Source organism: Mustela putorius, unplaced genomic scaffold (genome assembly GCF_011764305.1).
Source record: "Mustela putorius furo isolate JIRA1106 unplaced genomic scaffold, ASM1176430v1.1 tig00000876_pilon_pilon_pilon, whole genome shotgun sequence".
In the NCBI taxonomy this organism is placed as follows: domain Eukaryota; kingdom Metazoa; phylum Chordata; class Mammalia; order Carnivora; family Mustelidae; genus Mustela; species Mustela putorius.
The window spans coordinates 4,014,965-4,037,484 of record NW_025421506.1 but is presented as its reverse complement, the minus strand read 5'-3'; the positions used below and the strand labels follow the sequence as shown (position 1 = coordinate 4,037,484).

Sequence of the window (22,520 nt, the reverse complement as noted above, 5' to 3'; positions counted from 1 at the left end):
TGCTCAGTGCTGCCCTCAACTAAGTACAGTTCACCCTTTGAATTCCACGCAGGGGAGTGAGGGCCAGAAGCCATGGACAATGTGCTTGCCTGATCCCTGGGCCAGCCCCAGAACACAGACAAGTGGGGATGAAGACTCTCTTTTTGTCCTAACTCTAGCCCAGGTGCTCTGTGTCAAGGCTCTGAACTTGGGCCTTGTCCTTGGCAAAGTTAGTTCAGTTTTAGCAAGAACCCTGCTCCTTCCTTTGTGATGAGATTCCTCACCACTCCCTGATATATAATCCCTCCTGGCCTGCCTTCAGCAAGAATCTTGTTGAGTAGTTGTATTGTGACCTTTAAGACTCCTATTTTCCAGCTGCCTCAACACAAGTCCATCCGGGGTCTCTGTTTACCAAGACCACCTGTGCCCCCTGCTGGCCACAAAGCCCCACCTGGACAGATCCTCCCAGCAGTAACACCTGGGGAGTGAGGAGCTAGGACCCTGGTGTTTCCTAAATTCTGGCTCCTGCCTGGAAATAGTTTGCTCTGTCTACCCCCCCCACCCCCCCACCCCCGCACTCTCCCAGCCCCTCCCGGCTAGCCCCAGGCAGGCAGATGTGGCTGGCTGCAGAGGTGAGGCCTAGGGGGCCGTCTCTTCCAGGTGGGGCTGCCAGGCTTGGGAAAAGGACAGGAAAGCAGCAGAGAACCCGAGGAATCAGAAGTCTAAACCAGTCCCACCACCTTCCAAGCGGTCAGTGTATCTGTGTAACTGGGAGGCAGGGTATGTGCTCTTTCCTCATTTATTTCCTTTAACCTTGTACTTGAAATATTTACCCAGAGATGAGGTCCTCCGCTTGCATTCCTGTCCACTGCTCACCAAGTAACTAAGCCTGGTTAAAGAGCTTCTTTCTTTACTCTGGCTGGTGCTCTCCTGCCCCCTGCAGGTTAATAGGAGGACTGTGATTGTCTTTCTGGAAGCTCTCCTGTCCCCTGCAGGTCAATAAGTGGAATAGCAGGTCCCATGGGTTCTCTAGAAGACCTTTAGACATATTGTTCCAGGCTCAACTGATTAAAGGTGTAAACAAGGGGGCCTTTCTGCTGCTAATCTGGCCCGTGGGCACACCTATGGAATGACAGTCATTGAAGCTCCCCCCGCCCCACTCCGTTGCTGTGCAGATATAGACGTCTCCCCAGGAATGTGTTTAGGATCCACATGAGGGGGTCTGATAGAGGGTGGCTCCCCCCACCCCCAGAGGTGTCAGGAAACATGTCAGGTGTCACAGTTTTGGATTTTACAACGAGTGGAGAAGGGTGCTATGACGTGACTGCCTAGGGTGTCCACAAGCCCTGCAAAGACAGGAAGTCCCACCCTCCCCAAAATGCCCGCCCCGCCCTGGAGAGAAACGGGGAACATCAGGGAGGAAATGACACGGGAAGGAAATGGGGACAAGAGGCTCCTAAGTAGAAACTGTCCTCTTCCTCTCCCTTCTCTGTGCTCAGTGGCTGTGATCCTTCTCCTCCACCACAGCTTGTGAGTTAAATCAGCAAACACATCCATGGTCTTGGTTTTGTAGAGATCGCCTAATCGTGGTAGGACCTACAAGTCCTTGCTGACAATCTCCAGGGCAGCTCCTGGGACAACTCAGTCATTTTCAAGAACCCGGTTCTAGTACCAGTGTCCCCAGGCCCCAAGCAGCTACTTATTTGGAGATTTATTCATTTATTTTTAAAAAGATTTCATTTATTTATTTGAGAGAGAGCAAGCATGAGAGGAGAGAGGTCAGCGGGAGAAGCAGACTCCCCGCGGAGCAGGCAGTCTGACGTGGGATTCCATCCCGGGACTCCAGGATCAGGACCTGAGCCAAAGGCTGTCGCTTAACTAACTGAGCCAGCCAGGCACCGTATTTATTTATTAAAAAAAAAAAAATTGTGGTTAGAAATACATGGCAGCCAATTTCTCCCTCTCCCGGCTCATCAGGAAGCCAGGGTCTAGAGCCCTTTGAGGGAATGACTGAGGCAAACAGACTCACAGGTCTCACTGAACACAAAGTCATGAACGGAGTAGGACCTGGTGAAACCAGGAAGGCGACGGGGGCTCACTACACAGCAAAGGGAAGGACCCTCCCTCCCCATGGCCCATGGCTGAGGACGGATCAGCACGGAAGCCCTGAGCCCAGTGAAGGGCACAGGAAGCAGACATTCCTATTTCAGGACTGAATCTGGGCGCTTAGCTAATTCGCATCTGCTTAGCCTCAGAGAACAGGGCTTTCCTGCAGAACAGCTCCATCTTGGGGATGCGGGAAGGACAGCACCTGCTGTGCACTGAGGACTAAATGATGGCTGTTGCTACTGATGGCTCTCCAGGGTGCTCTGCCACAGCTGCCTGGGGCCTTGCGCACATGCCACATCTACTCCTGGGTGCTGGACCACAGGGAAATCTTTGTTTCTCCAGGACTCAGGGAGTGGTTTGCAGGATTCCAGAAACAGCAAACACTTGGTGCTTACTGTGTACAGACCCTGTTCTAAAGACATCGTTTACATCACCACCATACCATATAATTGGCGTTATAATTATGCCAGTTGAGAAAAGGGACACTGAGGCACGGGGCTGCTAGACCATAGCAGTGCTGGGATTTGAGCCGGAGCCATTTGACTCCTGAGTCTGTGCATTCAGCCACCACTTTATACGCTGCCTCCAGAAGCAAAGGTGAGAGAGGGATCTTTCTGTGGGTTCAGGGCACGAACAGGAATGATGCCCTTTGCTCACTGGGATTGAAATGACGTTTCTTTGCCTTGACCTCTCCTGAGAGAACAATCCCAGCATCGTGGTAAAATACTAGACATTGGAATATTCTCTCTCCCATCTCTCTTTTAAAAATCTAGGCACCAAAACGCAAGGGTGCCCCTCGGTGAGAGAGACTAAAGCAAATCAGGGACAGGGCAAGAGCCCATGTACTTTGATTTAAAGATTCTAGACTGGAAAACAGCTAGTCACCTTCCCTGGCCGCTGGGGGTCAGCAGTAGCAGCACACAAGCTTCTCAGTGTTTATATTTCCAATTACAAAAGCCGGGTAGGCACAAGGCAGGGAACCTGGGATCAGATGAAGGGAGAAAGCACCTTCACCCTGTCAATCTGATCCCAGCTCGGCTGTCACGTCAGGACCTATCCTTCCTGTCATCTGTCTGGGATTTACTGTTTCAGACCCATCACTGCAATGACAAATAAATAAATTAAATTAAATAAATATAAGGCTCTAACCTCAAAAGCAGGGCAGCTTGCTATGAAATTCACCCAAAGTCAAACACCTGAGCCAATGTGGCCTGTTGCAGGGTTGCACACTGCACACTGTTCCATTCTGCCATGAGCTGGTGGACATACAGCTTTATGTTAAGGGAATTTAAAGATTAGGAGACTTTATGTGATATGCTGACAGTGACTCTCAGGCTCTTGTTCTGCTTGTAAACAAAAACACTTCTCCCTTGTTATTCTTGTCCAAAATTCTCCTCCACAGTGAGACAGTGCGTGGTGGTGTGGAGTGGGAGAACATGAAGTCCACAGCAAATGCACACATTCCCTGCAAGAACGTGTGAATAAGGCGAGGGACATTTTTTTAGACTGTTCGCATCCTGGAATTGCCAGAGGGAGGGCACACTGAATCCCTGCAGTGGCCTGGGACATCTGTCTTCCCAGTGCCTCTGCGGCCAGTTCGCAGACTCCGAATCACAAAGGTATGATGATGTGTGAGCTCCCAGCCCAACTCCAGGTGCTGGGAAAGCTAACTGCTCCCACCCGTGTCCCCTGCCCCACCACAGCCAGACCCTGGGACCACTAGGAAAATTCAGATACTTGGCAGCTGTGGAGGTTAAGAGGGGATCGTCTGCTCCCAGGGCACTTTTCAATTTATATGGCGGGACCTCTGTGGCACCTCAAGCTTGTATTGGACAATACCTTTCCACTGGGCACTGAAATTGACTGGACTGGTTTGTTTGTTTTGTTTGTTTTTATTTCTCAGAAGTTTGTTTTTGAAAAATTATTACGTGATTACAGTTGGCCCTTGAACAACACAGGCATCATGAGTGCTGACTCCCCATGTATTTGAAAATCCAAATAGATCTTTGACTCCCCCAAAACTTGACTTCTACCAGTCTACTGTTGGCCAGAAGCCTTCCCGATAACATAAACTGCAGATTAACACGGATTTTGTATGTCAATATGGACTACAGACTGTATTCTTACAATAAGGTAAGTTAGAGAAAAGGGAACATTAGTAAGAAAATTGGAAGGAAGACACAAGAGATTTATAGCACTGTTCTGTCCTTACCGAGAGACATCTACATAGAGGCAGACCTGCAGAGTTCAAATCTGTTGTTTAAGGCTCACCAGCATCATACAGAACATGGAAAAAATGCAGTCATTTTGATTTTGCAGTCAGCAAAATCCCAGAATACTGCTGTTAATAGTTCCTTTTTATTGACTTTTAAAAACACAGAAGGGATTATAACATGTGTATATGGAATCTATCTTCTGCTTTGAAGCCCTAGAAAGTCCTAAACTCAAGAAGAGTTTAGGACTTCAAAAATACTTGAGTGGCCAGAAACAGTTCTATCCTACATCTGTACAGCAATTCGCTAGACATTATTGTTGGTCATCTGATGTTTCTGATTTTTATTACTGTATTATAAATAACACTGCAATGAACATCTGTGTGCACTGTTTCCTGCATTTTTTCCATTTCTTTAGGATAAAGTCCTAGAGTCTAGAGTCCTAGACATGGAGTTCCTACCTTAAAGGGTGTGACTATTTTGAAGACTCCTGATACACATTCCTATGATGTGGGCTAGAAAGACACCCCTGCATTTACTTATTTGTATCCTGTTTCTTTAAATCTTACAGCAACAGTGTGTTTCCTAAACCCGAGCATATCATGTGACATCTTGGAGCTCAAAACATTAAGAAAGAAAGAAGCAGTCAGCTTTCTCATTTCCTGTCTACTTTATGGGAACTGTTATTACAGAAGCGGTGGGAGGAGGGAAACCAGGCACAGAAACTGTAAGGAAGCCAAATGATTTCCAAGTCCAAACACAGAAGAAGAAACCGATAGGGAGCTGATGCATTTATGCTAACGGTATGCAAACCACAGGTCAGGGAGAGATGCCTTTCCTACAGCCTGTGTGTCCAAAGCCTCATTTTGTTCAACTCATTGTATAAAAGGAAAAAGACAGAATTTTTCACATAAAAACAACATCAGACCGAAAAACAGAATTTCTCACCTTTCGGAGTCTTGCAAGCAGACCTGCTACGTGTTCGTGCTGCTCTGATTTAGCGAGCTCTTCTGCTGTCTTCCCGTCCTGTTGGAGAAAAACCGTTAGTGTCTTTCCTGCACGGGAGGCTGTTTGTTCCATCCACTGGTTCTGCTGTCAGAGGCAGAAACAAGGGTTAACAGGCCTTAGAAACAAAAAAGGTGGACATAGTCCTCGATTCTTTCCCTTTCTGTACGGTCCTTATTTCATTTCCTTATTGGTTCTGCAGGGAGGGAAGGTGAGAATTAAGGAAAAAAACATGTGCACTGGTGTCTCGAAGTCCATCCGTGAGATGTCTCAGACCCACAGGCTTTCCTCACACCTGGTACCTCGCAGGCGGGCGGATGACCCCAGATGCTGAACCTCCCTCCAAGAAAGCAGATGATGCAGACTTTCATAGATGCCAAAGTCTAGCTGGTGCTAGCTAGTGTTTTAAATACCTTCCACGGACAAACCTGAGCACTCACGGAGAATGCTAGTTATTGGAAATTTCTGTGCACTTCAAAGAAAAGTTTTAATTTTACAGACGATTTTGATCTAAAGATTTTCAGTGAACATAAGAGGAGGAAATCAGAGATCATGGCACCTTTTAAGTAGAGAATTTTCACAAGGCTGCCGTTTCACAGTGAGCAATTTCACTTACATTTCTGCGCCGGCAGTAAGCAGGAGCCGGGCTGACACGGAGGCCGGGACCACCATGCGTCAGGTCCAGGCGGCCTGCTGTGCCCACAAGTGCGCTCGGGGGCCCTCGTGGGTGGGGACCTCTGGCTGCTCATCTGTGGGCCACCGAGGGGGAAACAGAGGCTGAGGGGCTGTTCTGCTACAGCTTTAAAGTTACTAATTCGGAGTAGAAAAGGCCAGAGGCCATTTCCTTGCAAATAAAAACAATCTCCTTTCAATGAGACCCAGACCGACAAGCATTTCGATCCCGCTCGGGGCCGCTCAGCACCGGTCACAGCTGCATTCCCGAGGAAGCTCGGGCTGCCCGAGTCTCACCGACAGCACATCTTCCGCTTTCTCCTGCGCGGGGCTTCATGAGACCAGTGTTTCTCAGCCTCCGCACTGCTGACATTTTGGACCAGATCGTTCTCTGGCGTGGGGGGCAGTCCCGGGCACTGCAAGGTGTGGAGCGCCACTGTCTCTGGTCTCTGCAAGGCTCGTCCTCCCCGATTCCTGACAACTCCAGGTGTCTTCAGACGTGGCCCTGGGCTCCCTGGGGGGCGCAAAATCACCCCAGCTGAGAACTGCCACCTTAGGCTGAAGCTGGAGGCTCCCTTAAGCGCTCGGGGGAGCAGTCTTCACAGTGCGCGGCCCACCTCTGCTCTCCCTTAGGGCCCCCAGATGTCTCCAGGGGGCAGGGCAGAGCTTCTAGTTTTCTTTGGGGTGAATCAGGGATCTTGTCAGTCACCACACCCCAACCAGGGATTCGTGCCAAACAGCCTAGATCCTTGCTGACATGATGAGAAAAGGCCTCAGGATAGCAGTTCCCAAACCTCCCCACACACTGGAACCCTGGGGGTGTTTAAGAACTCCAGTGGGCTGCACGCACCCGCCCCCTTCTGGATGCTCTGCTTCCCTCAATCTGGGTGCGACCTGGACACTGCGGTTGTAAGCGCTCCCCATGATTCCAACGTGCAGCCAAGTGAGCCTTGACTAAAGTTGTCTGACTTCTGGCCACCACAATTCTCTTGGAGACCCAGGATGGGCACGTTACACAGGCAGAGGACCTTTAGTGACAAAGGTCCCTGTCCATCATGGAGCCTTTCAAGTGACAGGAAAACCACCACTAACCAAATGTCCTACAATTATGGAGCACTTCAAAGCTTGCAAAACACTTTGCCTTAAGAGACAGTGTTCAAGCTCCCAAAAGAAAGGCCTGCCAGTGTGGTGGGAAGTTTGACCTTTGGCGTCAGAAGGACGAGGTTTACCTCCTGAATCTGCCCCCACCAGCTGTGTAAGCAGTCACTGGGCCTTCTGGAACCTGGCCTTCTTCACTGTAAGGCGGAAGCAGGGACCCTGATCACACAGGCACTTCAGCAGATCAGAGATAAACAAATGGAAAGAACCAAAAGAGTACCAGTCATGGAAAAAAGAAGCGGCAGTAATTGCTAATAAAAAAGCTGAGAATTTCCCCAAATGCCCTGCCTTTCTAGGAGAGAATGGGGTAGGAGCTGGTTGTTTGCATTCTGGCCTTGCCTGACTCTGTGCTCCTGAGCCAGGTGCTAACTAACTCCCACAAGCAATTCTTTTTTTTTTTTAAAGATTTTATTTATTTATTTGACAGAGATCACAAGCAGGCAGAGAGGCAGGCAGAGAGAGAGGAGGAAGCAGGCTCCCTGCTGAGCAGAGAGCCCAATGTGGGGCTCTCGATCCCAGGACTCTGAGATCATGACCTGAGCCGAAGGCAGCGGCTTAACCCACTGAGCCACCCAGGCGCCCCTCCCACAAGCAATTCTAACACTCATTGTTCTCCTGGTTATAAACAGTGGTCTGGGAGGGCCTTACTGAGAAGGTGACATTTGAGTCAAAACCTGAGGCATTTGGATACCTGTGAAGAAAGGCAAATGCAAAGACCCTGAGGCAGCAGGATGACTGTCCTGTCTGAAGAGTTTCAGAGAAGCTCATATGGTTCTCCTGGTATGGGGGCGGGGTGGTGTCAAAGCCTGGAGATGGAGCAGGAGATGGGGGTCAGGGAGGCAATGTGAGGGGTCAGTCTTCAGGTAGTCCCCATCATAAGGACTTCTAACTTGACGGAGGGTCTGAGCAGAGGAGGGATATGATTTGACTTCTATTGCAATAGAGTCACACAAGCTGCTGCCTGAGGAACAGTATGGGCAGGTGAGGGTAGAAGTAAGGAAACTGGTTAGGAGACTGGGACAAATTGCACATGATCATGGCCAAGGGGTCATATCTCATGGAGGATCAGCAAATCAATTCCAACAGAGTAAGAAGGGGAGCTGGAGGGGGCTGAAAAGAGGAGGCTCTCTGGGGCTCCAGCTGATTACTGAAAGATGAAAAGGAGCTAGTGTTCCAGAACCTTGCTGCCACCAATGTCATCTGTGACTCTGTGCCTATGTGCTATTAGGCCCCAAAGTCTCTCACATGGGCAGCAGGAGCACATCATGTCTTACAGCTGGGGTGTGTGTTCCCGGACCCTAGGAGCTGACAGGGGCTGCAGGCCTCTGCACAGGTCAGACACTGACAGAGAATGGCAGGGCTGGAGGATGAGGACAACCTAGAGGTCGGGCCCTGTGACGCTGGTGCCCACCAGAGGGCATGCGGGGGCGCTCTGGGGATGTGGGGCTGGAGCCAAGGTCGTGGGCCTGGGGCCAGCGGCAGCTGCAGCCCAGGGTGGTCAAGGGCAGGCGCCGAATGTGGGAAGCCACTGGAGCTGGAGGAGGCACGCAAAGGCAGGAGGAGAGGCAGCAGCAAGTGCGGTTTTCCTACCCAAAGCGAGTGGGAGGGGCCGGAAGTGCAAGTCCTGGCTAACCACGATTCAGAAAACCTGCTGCCGCTGAGGTGCGGAGGAGAAAGAAGACAGGCGGGGGCATGGCTACCCTAAAAGAGCGGGGTCACACCCTGCGGAAGGAGACGCAGTGACCACGTCAGGCCCCGGAGGCTTTTGGGGTGACTTTGAAAGTTCAGTAAGCTTTACTTTTGTTCATATGCTTCGTTAAAAAAAAATGTGTTTTATCTTACTATAAAGAGGTTCTGAAGGCAAGAGCTACTAGGAGGTGACTGGAGATTTGGCAGCACAGTGTCCAGGAGGGGCTGTAGGGCGTAGGGGGGAAGACAGGGGGAGGGAGTCCAGGAAAAAAAGGGCAGGACCTTCAGAGGCTTTTCCGAGTAACTGGGGCTGAGACCGGAATGGGACGACAAGCGACCGCGAGGGGGCGCCACAGGGTCGCGAGCTGGGGTTAAGGACGCAGAAGCCCACCTGCTCGTGCTGCGTGGACAGAAGCACAGGAAAGGGGCGGGCACTGTTTCTGCCAATCAGGAGGCGGTCCCTCCCCAACCGTGCCTACCTCGGTATATATATATATATATATATATATATATATATATATACTTTTCCAAGGACATGGCTGGGCAGGGTTTGATAATGGCACATCTGGCCTAGAAGCCCACGCACGGCCTTGTGGGGTTTCGTGACGGGCGGGGAAGTGCCCTAAGAAAAGGACAACCCTGTCCCACTGGCATTCCCTAGGCCTGCAGAAAAGCCCAGCTCAGGGCTCAACACTTCAGAGAACAGGGCCAGTACTTCTGGGGACAGAATGACATCAAAGGACTATCAATGCATTCAGGGAGGCAATGTTCTCCACCAGGGGTCACCAAACATTTTCTGTAAAGGGCAAGAGAGTAGATACCTTGAGCTCTGGAAGCCACAGGGTCTCCATCACACCTGCTCACCTCTGCCCTTACAGCATGAAAGTGGCCATAAATACATAATAATGAACATGGCTGGCTCCCAATAAAACTTTATTTACAGAAACAGGCAGCAGGCTGGATTTGGCCCGTGGCCCCTAGCTTGCCAACCCCTGCGTGCCTCTCCAAGAAATGAGGCCTCCCTTCTGGTCTCAGGGCCCGATTTTCCCAAAACTGGCTGCCATTATTTTGAAACTCCAATGGCCTTCCTTAGACAAACACTTTATGTCAGCCAAGCACTAGAGTTTCAGGAATCCCCCACGTAATGGAGTGGGAGACAACCCATCATTAGGCCAGAAGCAAGTTAAATGACAGTATTTCACGGGAGCAGTAAAATGACAACCTTATCTCATTAGTCCCTGGATTTTTCCTCTTTGGTATTACATGAAATGTTAACTCAAGCAGGGCAGGACTTGGCATGGAAGGTGGAGTGGGGAGGCCGGGGGAACAGAAGCATCGCATGTAAAATCATCAGGGCCCGCCTCAGAGCCAAAGCAGCTTCTTGAGGAGAGCACAGGAGAGCACAACAGCTCTCCCAAGCAGTTCCCCACCCTGACCCCCACCCCCGTTGCCTCTGAAACCCCATAGGGGAGGGGAGCATTGAGAAAAGGAAAACACAGACCTATCCACACACCCCAAGGTGTTGTTGTGGAACATGGACCACAGCAGGCCTTCGTGGCAGCGCGGGCCACAAAATGCACGGGGAAGGTGGCCAAGCCAGCCCTCCCCCGGCCCTGTGTGGGCAACTGTCTTCAACCTGTTGTGTGGGAACGAAGCTTCTAGCAACGAGTCCACCGAGAGGCAGTTGCCAAGTGATATCTTGCCCCTCATGCCCTTGAGGCCTGAGACGTTTTCTACGGCTTTCTATGGCATTCTCCTGCCCCAGAGGGTGACTCACCGAGGTCAGCGCCTCCACGTTGGCGCCCGCCAGACAGAGGTAGCGCACCACGTCCAGAATCCCGTTGTTGGCTGCAAGGTGCAGAGGTGTTCGGCCGTACTGGAAAACACAAGAAAGGCCAAAGAGAGTCCTTCTCACGATGGTTGCTGAGGATGGCCCTGGATGCAAGTCCATCCCATGGGTCAGCACTGTGCAAGGGATCTGGGATCCCCCTGAAGACATGGGAGGTGTGGGATCCCTTCTCCAGAAACTCGCCCTCTCCTGAGGGACACAAGCCTGGCAGGACGGGGGCGAGTGTTCTCCAGTGAGAACAGTAACTTGGAACTAAAACTGGAAAGGATGAAAGAGTGGGAGGCTTATCATAAGTAAATCAAGTCTCCCGCTGTGCGGGCAGAAAGGAGGTCTGAGTCGGGGCTCTTACAAAGGGTCCCAAAGTTCCAGAAAGATCTGTACCACAGTTCAAATATGGAAGCTGCAAGGGACAAAGGGATGTTACGAGAGCTTCTGAGGCGGCTCTACTGAGGTGACAGTGCAAGGCCATGCCTACCATGCTCCCTCATGTTTACGTCTGTGGTTCCCAAACTGTGTGCCCAGGCACCTCAGGGCACTGCAGTGAGTTCACGGGATACTGAGGAATATTTTGCATTTTCAATGGAAGCAGCAGGTTCAGACACAAAGTGAACTACTAGCTTTAAGAGGCAGTTCAGGCTCTCAGCAGGAGACTGCCCTGCCTTCCTTTCTGTGGTGTTAGCACAAAGGGCGTGGGGAGGTTACAGGCGGGGAAGTGACAAGAGGCGAGTATCTTGAGGACATCAGGGTAGAGCATTAAGTGAGGGCGGCAGTGTCCAACCTGGGTTCATGTCTGAGGGTTGTGAGGTGCCCCAAAAGCGCACACGTCCCATTGGTACGCCATTGGGATTATGGAAGTCTGAAATCAAAATATTCGTTTCCTTTCCATTTGTGTGGGCTCACTTTTCCCCCACAGCTACTGAGTCTTTAAGATATAAATTCTTACTAGGTTGTTTGGAGCAAACCACTTAATAAACAGAGCGGTGAGGTATTTCTTTTGTCCTAGGGGAACCAAGAAAAAAGTTCTGAGACACCAGGACCAGGGAGGCTGAGGAATTTCAGGTAAGGCTCGCAGGCTGTTTATTTGCAGTTGTAAGCTTTTGTTCTGAAGTTAACACTTGCTGATTTAGAATATGCAAAGGACTCTGAGGAATGGGGTGGAAAACGGAAGAGCTTTCCCAGGTCCCCCTCCCCCAACTTCCCTCCTCAGAGCAGGTCCTGCTGGTCCCTTTGTTGCCTTTCCCACCAAGCTTTTAGCTCTCAATCCATAAAAGGAAACAAATAATTAGAAAAGTCAGGACAGGATCACACCCACTCTACACATTCACCTGACAATATATGGGAGACGCTTCGCCATGCCTGTCACTAGATGTAGTACGTTCTTTCAGACACCCGAATAATAATGTCACATGTGGATACGTGTGGATGTTCATGCAGACAGACCCTGAGGATGGACACTTAAGATGGTTCTGTTCCTTGTCCTTATAAAAAAAATGCTACAATGTGCATACATGTCTGTATTTTGTTTGCTGTCATCCAGAGGCTTTAGAAAGCAAATATGAAGCCTTCAAATACACCAGCAATGCAGCAAGAAGGAAGAGAGGGGTTGCAAAGACGGGATGCGGTGTCTGGATTTGTGTGGAAGGAGGCGAAGCCTGGCAGTGGGAGGCATCGCCTGATGCAAGGGAAGAAGGACCACAGAGAAAAAGGACTAGGAAGTTGACACTTTTAAAGGCTCAAACCTTTCACAGAACCAAACCCAAACTCCTCGGGACTGGAGTCAAGGTCTAGCACCATCTGCACCCAAGATCCCTTTCCACCTGCGTTTTCTCTGTGCCCCACTGCCTGTCCCCGCCCCCAAGCCTACACCCCCAGGTCAGCTGCCGGCGCATCCAGAGAATTGTCCCCAAACATACACGAACACTTCCCTCAGTCTGACTCTCTCCTCTTCCCCATCCAGCAAAGCCCTAAGTGCCTCTGAAAAGCCCTTTCAGTTTCTCTAATGTGTCCAGCACCGCCTTGCCATGCACCTGTTCCTGTGAAAGCAGAGACTGCAGGAGGAGACAGGGCTGGAGGGAAAAGCAGCCTGAGGGCAAGAACCATTCCTGCTGCTATATGCAAGCCCCAGACCTCACCTGGCACAATGTGCTGGAGAAAGGTATTAGGACACGCTTGGCTGGCTGGGCATTCTCACTCATGCGTTTGCATGCGTGTGTGCGTGCGTGTGTGCATGTGTGTGTGCCCATCTGCGTGTGCATGTCTGTGTGTGCTTTGTATATGCATCTGTTTGCATGTGTGCGTGTCTCTGTGTGTTTGTGTGGGTGCATGTGTCTGTGCTGGTCTGTGCATGTGTATATGAGCACAATATGCTTTCCATCTTCACTGATAAGAAGAGCCATCCCAGAGGAAGAAGGCTTAAGGTCGGTAGGCTCAGTGCCACCCAGCTCTCTCTGCCCCGTGCTCCCCAGCACAGCCCATTTCCACAGCCACTCTCCTGTTTTTCCCACGGGATGAAGGAAGACTGAGAAAGATCTGTTTTACTTTGATGAACGTCAACCGTAGTGACAAATATCTGTCCCATACTGCGGACTGGGGTAGGACCCGAACGGCCACTGTTATCTCCGGGGGAACTGAATCCAGGTAAGGAAAAGGCCAGACATGTCACAAGAAAGGAGTGACCATCTGCCTGTGGGACATGGGCTGTCATGTGCTAAGGTCCGTTTGGACAGTCGCTTACAAGGGTGCGGCCAAGTAAAGGTAGAGGTGCTTTCCGAGCAAGTAATACTCTTACTAATTCAAGATCCTCTAAGAGCTCCATCACTTTCCTAAAACAAAAAGCTAGAAAAGGAAGAAAAAGCCAAAGATGTTCTCAGTTCTCTGAAGAAGGCGTGAGATGCACGTCGTGACGGTGTGCTGAGCCCCTGAGCACTGACGGCAGCCCAGCGAGCCTGTCTGCAGATCCCAGCACACAGAGCTGCTCATCAGATAGAGGCTGGGGCTCTGAGCAGGTTCCCCATGACCCTCTGACCTGGGCTATGGACTCCAGGAGGCTGACGCCGTGGAGCTTCAGCTGTGCTCAGGTCTGTGACCAAGTCACCTGCTGAACCGCCTCTCTGAGCCACTGTGTTGCCCTATATGGTAAAAACACGTCTATGGGGATACATCTGGACGGCCAGCCACAGCATCAACAACGGAGAGCCTTTCCCAGTCAATAGGCCAGTGGTTTTTAAACATGAAAGTCTAGGATTATCTTGCCAAGTATTTTATTTTATTTTTTTAAAGATATACTTATTTATTTGAGAGAGAGAGTGTGTGTGTGCGTGTGAACGAGGGAAGAAGGAGAGAGAGTATCAAGCAGACTCCACCCGGAGCACTGAGCCCGCTGCAGGGCTTGATCCTACAAGACCATGACCATGACCAGAGCCGACGTCCAGAGTCAGCTGCTTAACTGACTGAGCCACCCAGGTGCCCCTCTTGCTGGGTATTTTAAGAGCATATTTAGCAGGTGCAGTGCTTGCACTTAGGCGTGGGAACACCCATTCCCTTCTTTAACTTGGTGCAAGAACCCAGAGTCACCCGCTCGGCCCCTCCACCTTCACAAGGCATAGCTCATCTTAGATGCTGTGCACACAGTGGCCCTCCGAGCATGCTGTGGCCAAATCCAAACATACCCAAGTAAGTGCCACATTGTTCCTTGAAGCCACTTTTTATTTGTTTAAAGACTCCTGGAAGGAAAGTCAAGGTCTTGATGCTGCTTTATATCTGGCTTTCCTGTTAAGCCACTTTCCTGACTGGCTTGGCAGGATTAGAATGGGATAAACAGAGAAAGCAACCAGCGTAGCAGCTAATGGCTAAGACCTATGATCTCGCGTTTCCAAATTTCCAGAACGTGCAGATTGCCAATTTCAATTTTCATCAGAATTAATCACATAATAGGCGAGAGGAATAATTTTTGGTAGGAGTGTAATTTTCCCGCTGTTTCAGATATTAATTCTCTTACCTCAAACAAATCACAATAAAATTCTGCTGGCATCATCTGTGCCATTTATAAACAAACCCTTCCCACATTCAAATATTTAATTCCAGTTGGACTTTCTTTTTAACACAATCACAAAAGAAGAGTGTTTGCCTTTCATACAGTCACATGGCTAAAACCGCAGGAAGAGCCAACTCTTCTGTCTTATTTGGTAATGAAAATCTAGATGGTGTTCAGGGAAAAGGGAAGGTGGTAGCTAGCGTCTAGAAGTCAACATCTGGGCTCGATGGAGCATTAATTATTTATTTCCATTTCTTTATTTGCCAAATGGTAGCATTCCCTCAGTCTTACCAAATTTACTTAGCCCAAACAAGGGTTATGAGTGCTTGACCATAAAACTCTGAATGCGTGAAGCTAAGAACAGAAATCTGGGTCTTGGATTCTCAGTGAAGCATCTTCCCAAAGACTTACTGCTCCAGAAAGACACTCTCATTTGACGGATGTTCTGGGATTCCTCTACAAGAGCTCACACACACACACACTCCTCCTTTTCTCTCTCTTCCTCTCTCGATGTTCATAAGTGACCACCTGGCTAGGTAGGAAGTACTTATTCAGATAATCATTTTCTGTTACTTCACGAAGTTATTCAAAAGCTAAATGTAAAATATGACATTAAGGGGCACCTGGGTGGCTCAGTGGGTTAAGCCTCTGCCTTCGGCTTAGGTCATGGTCTCAGGGTCCTGGGATTGAGCCCTGCATCGGGATCTCTGCTCGGCAGGGAACTTGCTTCCTCCTCTCTCTCTGTCTGCCTCTCTGCCTGCTTGTGATCTCTCTCTCTGTCAAATAAATAAAATTTAAAAAATAAAATAAAATACGGCGTTAAATTGAGAGCCCTATAAGACCGAACAGGTGCCCATGAGTAATGAACAATGATGAGACACAAAGCGAAGCCTGGCCACACCCAGAGGCAGCTGGCCGGGTGCACATGCCAGTCCCGGCATCCCCGCCGCCATTACCTTGTTGGAGATATCCAGATTGCAGCCGGCTTCACAGAGGGCCACCACAATAGGCATGTTGCCGTCTTTGCAGGCCACATGGAGCGGGGTGTTGCCATGCCTGTCTTGGAAGTCGACAGAACACCCCTGGCCGATGAGAGTCTGGATCACCTCCACCTGACACCGTCTCACGGCAAGATGAAGAGCGATGTGTCCGTCCTGCAAAAAGTACCAGGGACCATGAGCACTTTCCCTTAGGCTCACAGGGCTGGCCACTCACCTTTTCAGCCGCCACTGGGCCCAGATGAGTTGGGGATGGCATTGCTAGCGCAGAGCCTGACGGGAGGATTACATAACAGACTTTCCTCCCAGAGAGTGGGGGACAGGCTTCGTGCACCCTACTAAGTAACCACAAACTGACGATTCCAGGTGCGGCCAGTACAATCAACCAGAGAGAAAGAGCCAACACTTCTTCTTGTCCCTGGCTTTACAGAACTCAAGTAATGGTCCATACTCCAATAGCCAGTTTTATCACGGACCTGAACACCACTTTTAAGAAACGTTCGCTCAGCGTCTTTACTGACTTCCTAAGTAGAATGCCTATTCCTTTCTCTGAGTCTGGGAGAAACTGAGATGTGTTCAAGGGCTGCCTTATATATTAGGGGCGAATATAACATGTTGGCCCCAGGCATCCCCAAAAAGACCAGCCTGAGAATTCCCTCCACTTGTTACGGATTCCCTGGCGAACAGTCAGGTTGAGTGTCCGGAGCCAGGGACAGAATTTGGGGCCATGTCTGTGTGGGTACTCCAGGCTGTGACAACCACAAAAGGTCTGCAGCCATTACGAAATGTCTCCTGGGGGCAAGCTTGCTCCCAGTTTAGAACCACCTCTCCGTACTAAGAAAATACTCCAAAAATGGCAATTACTAACTTAACTACACAATCCCAAATCTGATATATAGAGTAACATCACAGCCTCACATTAAGTACAAACTCACAACAACAGATTATGCTGAATTTGTATCCTGAATAAAGGAACACCTGGTCTAGAATGGCAATTATCAGACAAACAAGGGTGGTTTTCGTCTTTTTACAAAACAGTCAGTGATGAAAGTAAATAAATTAATGATTTCTTTGTTTAATCTACGAAGTAATAGTGACTTGCCAATTTTAGTCCTAACTGAAGATTGTCTTAGGCTCAGTGATCATTGCTGTACCTGCTCCGAAGTGGAAAAGGCTATACGTAAGATAGACACCTGAGTCATGTGACATCAAGTGTTAAATGTCACAAAGGAATATTAATTATTAAACAGAATCTAGAAAAGGGCACAGAATTTCTGAAACAGAGAGGACAAAGGATCACTGTAATTTGCTACATTTGAGTTTGTTAGGTAAATTGATGCAGGAGGCTTGTGGTCCTACCAGCCCCCCAGATCGCATGCCAGGGAGCATGATACATTTACCCACAAAGCACCTTGTCGGAGGCATTGAGGTCGGCTCCGTGTTCAGAGAGACACTCCACGATGTCGTGGTAGCCCCGGGCAGAGGCTGTCAGGAGGGGCGTCTCTCCTTCTCGGTTCTTAATGTTCACGTTGCAGCCGGCTTCGCAAAGGGCTCTGGCCACGGAGTAATAGCCGTGCCAGGCAGCACAGTGCAGGGGGGTTTCTTCTTCCTGGCCAAAGAGACACACGCATGAAGAGATGGACACAGCAACATGCAGGTACGTGTGCACGGAGTTCCAGCCAAGTCATGGCAGCCCAGTGATGGCAGCACAGAGAAAAGAGCTCGTGGCCAGTGGAGCAAGATGTTCACTGGAAATAATGGATGTAGGCCTGATGTCTCTCCTTCATTAGTTTCCTGCATCCACACCTGTGTGTTGCACAGATTCAGTTTTCCCTGCCAGTTACTAACTGACCTTCAGGAGCCCCCTGGAACGGTCGGCTCGGCTGTTCTAAACAAGGGAGCCCGGGTGTGGGTAGGTTTATAGCATCTTTCTTGGGAAAGTGTCTTCGTTACCATTCAGACTCCTCACGGGGGGAGAGCACTTCCTGAGCAAGCATTCCTGCCACAGTCTTAACCCCTCAAGATTTCTGTCCCGTATGTCACATAAAGATGAGTCGCACAATTTACCGTTGGCTCTGGCAAAGAAGTGCTGAGGTCATCGGGCTTTAAGAAGTGACAGGAAGGTCTATAGGCCTGAAAGGCCTGTATATTCACCATCAACGTTGTTAGAGGCTCATGTCTGTCTGCAAGACGTTATTACAGTGTAGTGCTGATGGCATGATTCTGGAACCACGACTATGGAACCAGACCGCTCTGCTACTTAGCAGCTGTGTCAGCTTGGGCAAATCACTGAACCTCTCTGTGCCTCAGTGTTCCATAAAATGAGGATAATAATAATAGCAACCCACATGCAGGATTGTCCAGAGGAGTAAATGAAAGAATGAATGAACGTTCGTGTTTCTGTTCGAGTCCCTGCCCTCTGAAATCTAAGCAGAAAACCCCAAGGACCCGACTCTATCCATCAGCTTGGGGCACATCCACGCAGCAAGCAGGCAAATGGACATCAACTACCATGACCCACCTTGTCCTGGAAATTGGGATTAGAGCCAAAGCTGCACAGTAACTGGACCACATCAGCGTGGCCATAGCGAGCTGCCACGTGAAGGGCTGTCTCTCCAGACTGTAAGAGAAACAGACAAATTCAGCAGACTGTGGAAACTGAAAGCATAGGACTGGAGGCCAAATCCCGTGCATGCCTGGCTCCACATCTTCCCCTTTAGGGCCCCCCCCCACCCTCAGGCCCGATGCCCCCTTGGTGATTGGGCCCAGGACCCTGGGGTAGGATGTGTCCCACACAGCTAGTGCTAAATAAACCCAGACACATAGCTCATCCTGCTTGTCAGAAAACCTCCTCAGTAAGAACGCCTCCCTGTCTGTGATGGCGGTTCTCAATCCTCTCCATATATTGATACTCACAGCCATGGGATTTTTTTTTTTTTTTTAAACACAAAACTCCCGTTTTAATATTACATTATTTAAAGTTTTGCTTATGAGCAAGTTTCTGATTTCACTGTCTATGTTTAGGATGTCATTTCTTACATTCTCAGAGATTCTAAAAATATCACTTTTAGCCCACAGTCACATTCTGTGAATTTGTAATACATGCAATTTCCTCAGGATGTTTTACTTATATTTGTCCAGAACTTGGAGTATAAACAGATTTAAAACAAAACAAGATACTTGTTGCTACCTGACCAAAACTGCCGTACTGTGTGTGTGTGTGTGTGTGTGTGTGTGTCTTTGACATGACTATCATCCCTTAGATATAGAGCAGTGCGCAGTCCATACAACTGTATGTGGCAGTCCTGAATGAACATGACAAATCAGTCTGCAAGCATTAGGAGCAGAGCAGGGTTGCACAGTTCAATGCATAATGGATGAGAAGGTAAGAATCCTAGGTATGTGTTCCAGCCCTGCCAATTAACTCACATGACTGTTGTGTGAACCAAATGAAACAACAGACATACGAAAGTAAATTTACCTTGCTAAATCAATAATTTTTATAATATCTTTGCCCCCCCCCCAAGCCTTATTTTACATGTAGTCTCATGAATCCTTCTAGTGCCTGTGCTTGTAAGACCTACACTGGCAGCTGCCTCAGAGAGGACGAGAAGGGTAAAGGTAGGTACACACGGCAATTGAATAAAAGAATCAGGACTTGGTTGTCTCTCTAGCAGAACCTTGAGTTTCCTTGTTATGGGGAAGATAAGTCACTGCTTGCATATTATGCCAACGACTTGGTAGATTTCAGCTAACTGCAGATTTTAATATTAGACCAAGCCAGAGGCAGAAAGAAACTTCTCAATTAAATTCTCTGCAGGAAGATTTTGATTACAGGCCCTATTGCTTTGGGCCCTGATGCATACGGCAGGTCAACACTCATAAGCAACCTCTTATCACTTCCCACGGTCCCTAAGAAAATAAGTGGCCTTACCTTGTCTTTAACATCCAAAGGGCATTTGTTCTCATTGAGAAATTTCAGGGTATCAACGTGGCCATGCCGAGAGGCCCAGTAGATGGCATTGGATCCACCCTGTATAAAAACAAATGTGGAGTAACGTTTCCAGAGCCCAAGGCACGCATCACTCAGACTCGCTCTAGTTCCCTTTCCGAGAGACGGCAACTTCAAGGGAGCAACTTCCAAGAGGAATACACTCCTGTTTTATTTTTTAGTTTTGCCAAAAAGACCAGAGTTACATAAGATGTTGAGATTTCTGGGAAGCTCTCTGTCCTATCTTTGCAAGTTTCTTGGTAAATCTAGAATTATTTTAAAATGCCATTTTTCTTCTCTTACAACCTTCATTTCAATCTCTGTTAGAACTTTGTCTGTGCACAAGGATCAGATCCAGTCCATTTATAGTTTTGTTGAAAATCTATGGAAGCTGATGGCAGACCCATTGTAGTGACTACTCCCTGGTCAACACTTGTATCTATCCTTCCAATGTGACCTCAAGGCGTGTGTAGAGTCCTTACTTTTTGTCCTAACAAACGTGCAGGCAAATGCATTTCTGATGAGATTAATTAGATCATGAAAATTTTGCCAAATGTGACATTTACTAACCCTGTTGAGTAAACGTGATAAGCCAGGAGTGAATCTGAGTAGTGTACAAGGGGAGACAAGAGGAAGGGATGGGTCTGCCTTTTTCTTCATAACACAGGTTAGACTGGACCAGCCTGTTAGGCAGTTCACCTTCCTTTATAGAAAATGGAGAAATGAAGTCAGAGGCCCACGTTGTTCTCTGTTCCCTCTAAGATAGGGAGACAGTGGGAAATACTTTCTTCAAAGCTAATTCAGTGGCAATAAAACAGAATTCTGACCTTATCCTGGACATCGATTCTTGAGCCTCTTTTAATGAGCAACTGTAGTATTTGAATATTCCCACAGCCAGCGGCGATCAGTAATGGAGGTGTCCCGTGCTGGAAGAGACAAGGAAGAACATTTCTTTCCAGTTTGGTAGGAAGGGAAAAGCAGCTCTCCCTGGGGCCCCACACCACACAGCTTCCCATGTCGGAATAGACACACAACCACTGCGGCACCACAGGGAAGGGGGTTCAAGAGGAGCACACACAGCCTTTCTCTGCTGGGTTCCCAACCCAAGGTGACATGTGCCTTTGCAGGAGGAGCACATTTGCAATGTCATGATTAGAGGCCCATGACGGGGCATGAAGAAAGGCCCTCAGTGCTCTTGACCTAATTTCTAACTCAATCCACTATCAACCCAGGAGTGACTTCCTCACAGGATGGCGCCTGTAACAGCCCCAGGGAATGGAGAAGTAGAAGGGATCCTCTCCACCTTGGACTTGAAGGTGTACAGTCGTGGTGACTCCCCCACCCGTTCCCCCGGCAGAACAGCCTCAGACCTTGTTGGGCTGGTTAACGTCATAGTTGGACAATGAGCCCAGGAGGTGCTGCAGGCCAGGGACGTTGTCATCATTGATGGCGTGGATGATGGCTTTCATCACAAAGGAGTCTTCCTCATCCTTGAGAGGGACCGTGAAGAGGGAACAAGAGTTAGCTTGCTGGCCACGATCCTCTTCTCAGCATAAGAGAAATCAGTGCTCATTTGTCAAGAGAAGCATTCAGTGCAAAGTAAGCCACTTTCTCCCCAAATCCACCTGGTCATGAAGGGAAGGAGGTTCCTTTTTGTTCCTGCCATGTTGGAAACTAACACCACCTTCTGTTTACCCATATATATATACACACACATATATATATGTATATATACACATATACACAGACACATACATATTTATATATACCCTAGAGGGGGAGAAGTATGAAAATAAAGGCCCAAGAAGTGGAAAGCAGATGCATTTCTTGTTACAAAAGAAAATAACTAGATAATGTTGAACAACAACTTAGTTAAATCTTTGCCACTATGTCAAAGTTTTCTTATAATAATAAGATATTCACCAAATATGGCACATTAAAACTAAGGAATAAGCCAGAAAAATCCCAAACTAAAATCTCTGGACATACAGGGATATGGCTTCTACTATTTCAAATCTGGAAAAGCAGCACATTGACAGACGTTGAGTCTCTGCTTTGGGGGCAGAATGGAGAAAGCATTTCTCTCTGGGCTCAGCTTTCTCTTCTCTACGGATCTGAATCCAAACAAACTTCACAAGCGTTTTAATAATATTCGTACCAAGCCCATGTCAAGAATGTGACTGGTTTTGCTTTTCCAACACAATTCAGTTTGATGACTAAGAGACATTTGCATGAAAGTGACAGTCAAGAGAAATGGGGTGAATGGGAAGAAGAGGCAGATGGTCACCACAGGTCCCCAGGACATCAGGACATCAGGACAATGAGGACACTGGAGCTGTGGGAGGGGTCATCCCACCTGGAGCCCTCACACAGCCCGAAGCCCTCTCATACCCTAAACTTCACATCACACTGCTTAGATTTTCCCCTGAGCTTAATTTGTAACATGTACTTGTTTTCATCTTACTTAGATTAATAGTTTTTGTCTTGTCCCTGGTTCAGCTGTTACCCTCAAATAATCCCCTCTCTTCCTCCTTCTCCGATCTTGCTTCTCTCCCACCCCTATTTTCTTCTTAACCTGTCCTATCTCTTTTTACCCTACAAAGCTATACCTGGAGTCTCAGTGAAGCAACTAGCATCAGAGGGAAGAGAAGAGCTGGTGTCTGCGGGTGTGTCATCCTGCCCATTGAGCCCCTGGACCCACTCAGGAAACATTCACTACGTAGTAGTCACGGGAACAGGCTGGTTCCCACAGAACCACCCTTTCTGGTTCCCTTTACCTTCAGGGCTCCCAAAGCCCTACTGTCTGTCAGGGGAGAGTCTCAGT

The 22,520-nt window shown here is 48.7% G+C and overlaps 1 protein-coding gene across 7 annotated transcripts in view; it reads right to left on the bottom strand.

The window, feature by feature from the left end:
- The window catches only part of DAPK1 (death associated protein kinase 1), a 170,631-nt gene that overhangs the window by 21,526 nt on the left and 126,585 nt on the right, over positions 1–22,520 (bottom strand). For all 7 annotated transcript variants that reach the window (XM_045086096.1, XM_045086097.1, XM_045086094.1 and 4 more), the window contains exons 12-19: positions 21,067–21,186; positions 20,524–20,622; positions 19,640–19,738; positions 18,227–18,325; positions 17,117–17,314; positions 15,664–15,861; positions 10,603–10,701; positions 5,250–5,327 (exon numbers count right to left, since the gene is read on the bottom strand). In XM_045086096.1, coding sequence (XP_044942031.1) covers positions 5,250–5,327; positions 10,603–10,701; positions 15,664–15,861; positions 17,117–17,314; positions 18,227–18,325; positions 19,640–19,738; positions 20,524–20,622; positions 21,067–21,186 — 990 coding nt within the window. The remainder of the gene's footprint in view (positions 1–5,249; positions 5,328–10,602; positions 10,702–15,663; positions 15,862–17,116; positions 17,315–18,226; positions 18,326–19,639; positions 19,739–20,523; positions 20,623–21,066; positions 21,187–22,520) is intronic.